At 68.4% G+C, this 1,508-nt stretch overlaps 1 protein-coding gene across 1 annotated transcript; it reads left to right on the forward strand.

Annotated features, from left to right (window-relative positions):
* Nucleotides 1-285: 285 nt before the first annotated feature.
* LOC125360242 (vegetative cell wall protein gp1-like) lies at nucleotides 286-906 on the forward strand. Its single transcript, XM_048358266.1, has one exon. It carries the CDS (start codon nucleotides 286-288, stop codon nucleotides 904-906), a length of 621 nt encoding a protein of 206 aa, XP_048214223.1.
* Nucleotides 907-1,508: the final 602 nt, after the last annotated feature.

The raw sequence follows: 1,508 nt of genomic DNA on the forward strand, positions 1-1,508 counted from the left end.
ACACTGTGGCTCCCCTCTGTGCCACGGACACACTTTGCCTTGTTGGGGATTGGCTGGGACTTACTGCTGTGGGCTCGCACACTCACTGGATGGTGGAGAAGAGATGTCGTCACTGCACAGGCCATGGAATGGCCCAGCCCTCACCTGTCCTCATCCCTACCGTACAGGCCACGGAAAGCCCCGGCCACCCTCTGTCCTCATCTCTACTGTACAGGCCATGAAATACCCGGTCCTTGCCAGCTGTGGAGCCATCGTGGACCCACTGCTCACATGGCAACAAGCCTGATGAGCTCCCACACTCTGTGCCTCGGGACCTCCCCTGAAGAGCAGCCTGAGTGCCTCCAGCTCCCGCCAGCTTCTCCCGAGCGCCTCCAGCTCCCGCCAGCTTCTCCCGAGCGCCTCCAGCTCCCGCCAGCTTCTCCCGAGCGCCTCCAGCTCCCGCCAGCTTCTCCCGAGCGCCTCCAGCTCCCGCCAGCTTCTCCCGAGCACCTCCAGCTCCCGCCAGCTTCTCCCGAGTGCCTTCAGCTCCAAGCAGCCTCCTCCCGAGTGCCTCCAGCTCCCGCCAGCTTCTCCCGAGCGCCTCCAGCTCCCGCCAGCTTCTCCCGAGCACCTCCAGCTCCCGCCAGCTTCTCCCGAGCACCTCCAGCTCCCGCCAGCTTCTCCCGAGTGCCTCCAGCTCCCGCCAGCTTCTCCCGAGTGCCTCCAGCTCCCGCCAGCTTCTCCCGAGTGCCTCCAGCTCCCGCCAGCTTCTCCCGAGTGCCTCCAGCTCCCGCCAGCTTCTCCCGAGTGCCTCCAGCTCCCGCCAGCTTCTCCCGAGTGCCTCCAGCTCCCGCCAGCTTCTCCCGAGTGCCTCCAGCTCCCGCCAGCTTCTCCCGAGTGCCTCCAGCTCCCGCCAGCTTCTCCTGAGTGCCTCCAACTCCAAGCAGCCTCCTCCCGAGTGCCTCCAGCTCCCGCCAGCTTCTCCCGAGTGCCTCCAGCTCCCGCCAGCTTCTCCCGAGCGCCTCCAGCTCCGGCCAGCTTCTCCCGAGCGCCTCCAGCTCCCGCCAGCTTCTCCCGAGTGCCTCCAGCTCCCGCCAGCTTCTCCCGAGTGCCTTCAGCTCCAAGCAGCCTCCTCCCGAGTGCCTCCAGCTCCGGCCAGCTTCTCCCGAGCGCCTCCAGCTCCCGCCAGCTTCTCTCGAGCGCCTCCAGCTCCCGCCAGCTTCTCCCGAGCGCCTCCAGCTCCGGCCAGCTTCTCCCGAGTGCCTCCAGCTCCCGCCAGCTTCTCCCGAGCGCCTCCAGCTCCCGCCAGCTTCTCCCGAGCGCCTCCAGCTCCCGCCAGCTTCTCCCGAGCGCCTCCAGCTCCCGCCAGCTTCTCCCGAGCGCCTCCAGCTCCCGCCAGCTTCTCCCGAGCGCCTCCAGCTCCCGCCAGCTTCTCCCGAGCGCCTCCAGCTCCGGCCAGCTTCTCCCGAGCGCCTCCAGCTCCGGCCAGCTTCTCCCGAGTGCCTCCAGCTCCCGCCAGCTTCTCCCGA

This window comes from Perognathus longimembris, chromosome 11, assembly GCF_023159225.1.
Source record: "Perognathus longimembris pacificus isolate PPM17 chromosome 11, ASM2315922v1, whole genome shotgun sequence".
Lineage (NCBI taxonomy): Eukaryota > Metazoa > Chordata > Mammalia > Rodentia > Heteromyidae > Perognathus > Perognathus longimembris.

Excerpts from the sequence above, each read along its gene's own strand:
- LOC125360242 (XM_048358266.1), top strand. The coding sequence starts at position 286 with ATGAGCTCCCACACTCTGTGCCTCGGGACCTCCCCTGAAGAGCAGCCT.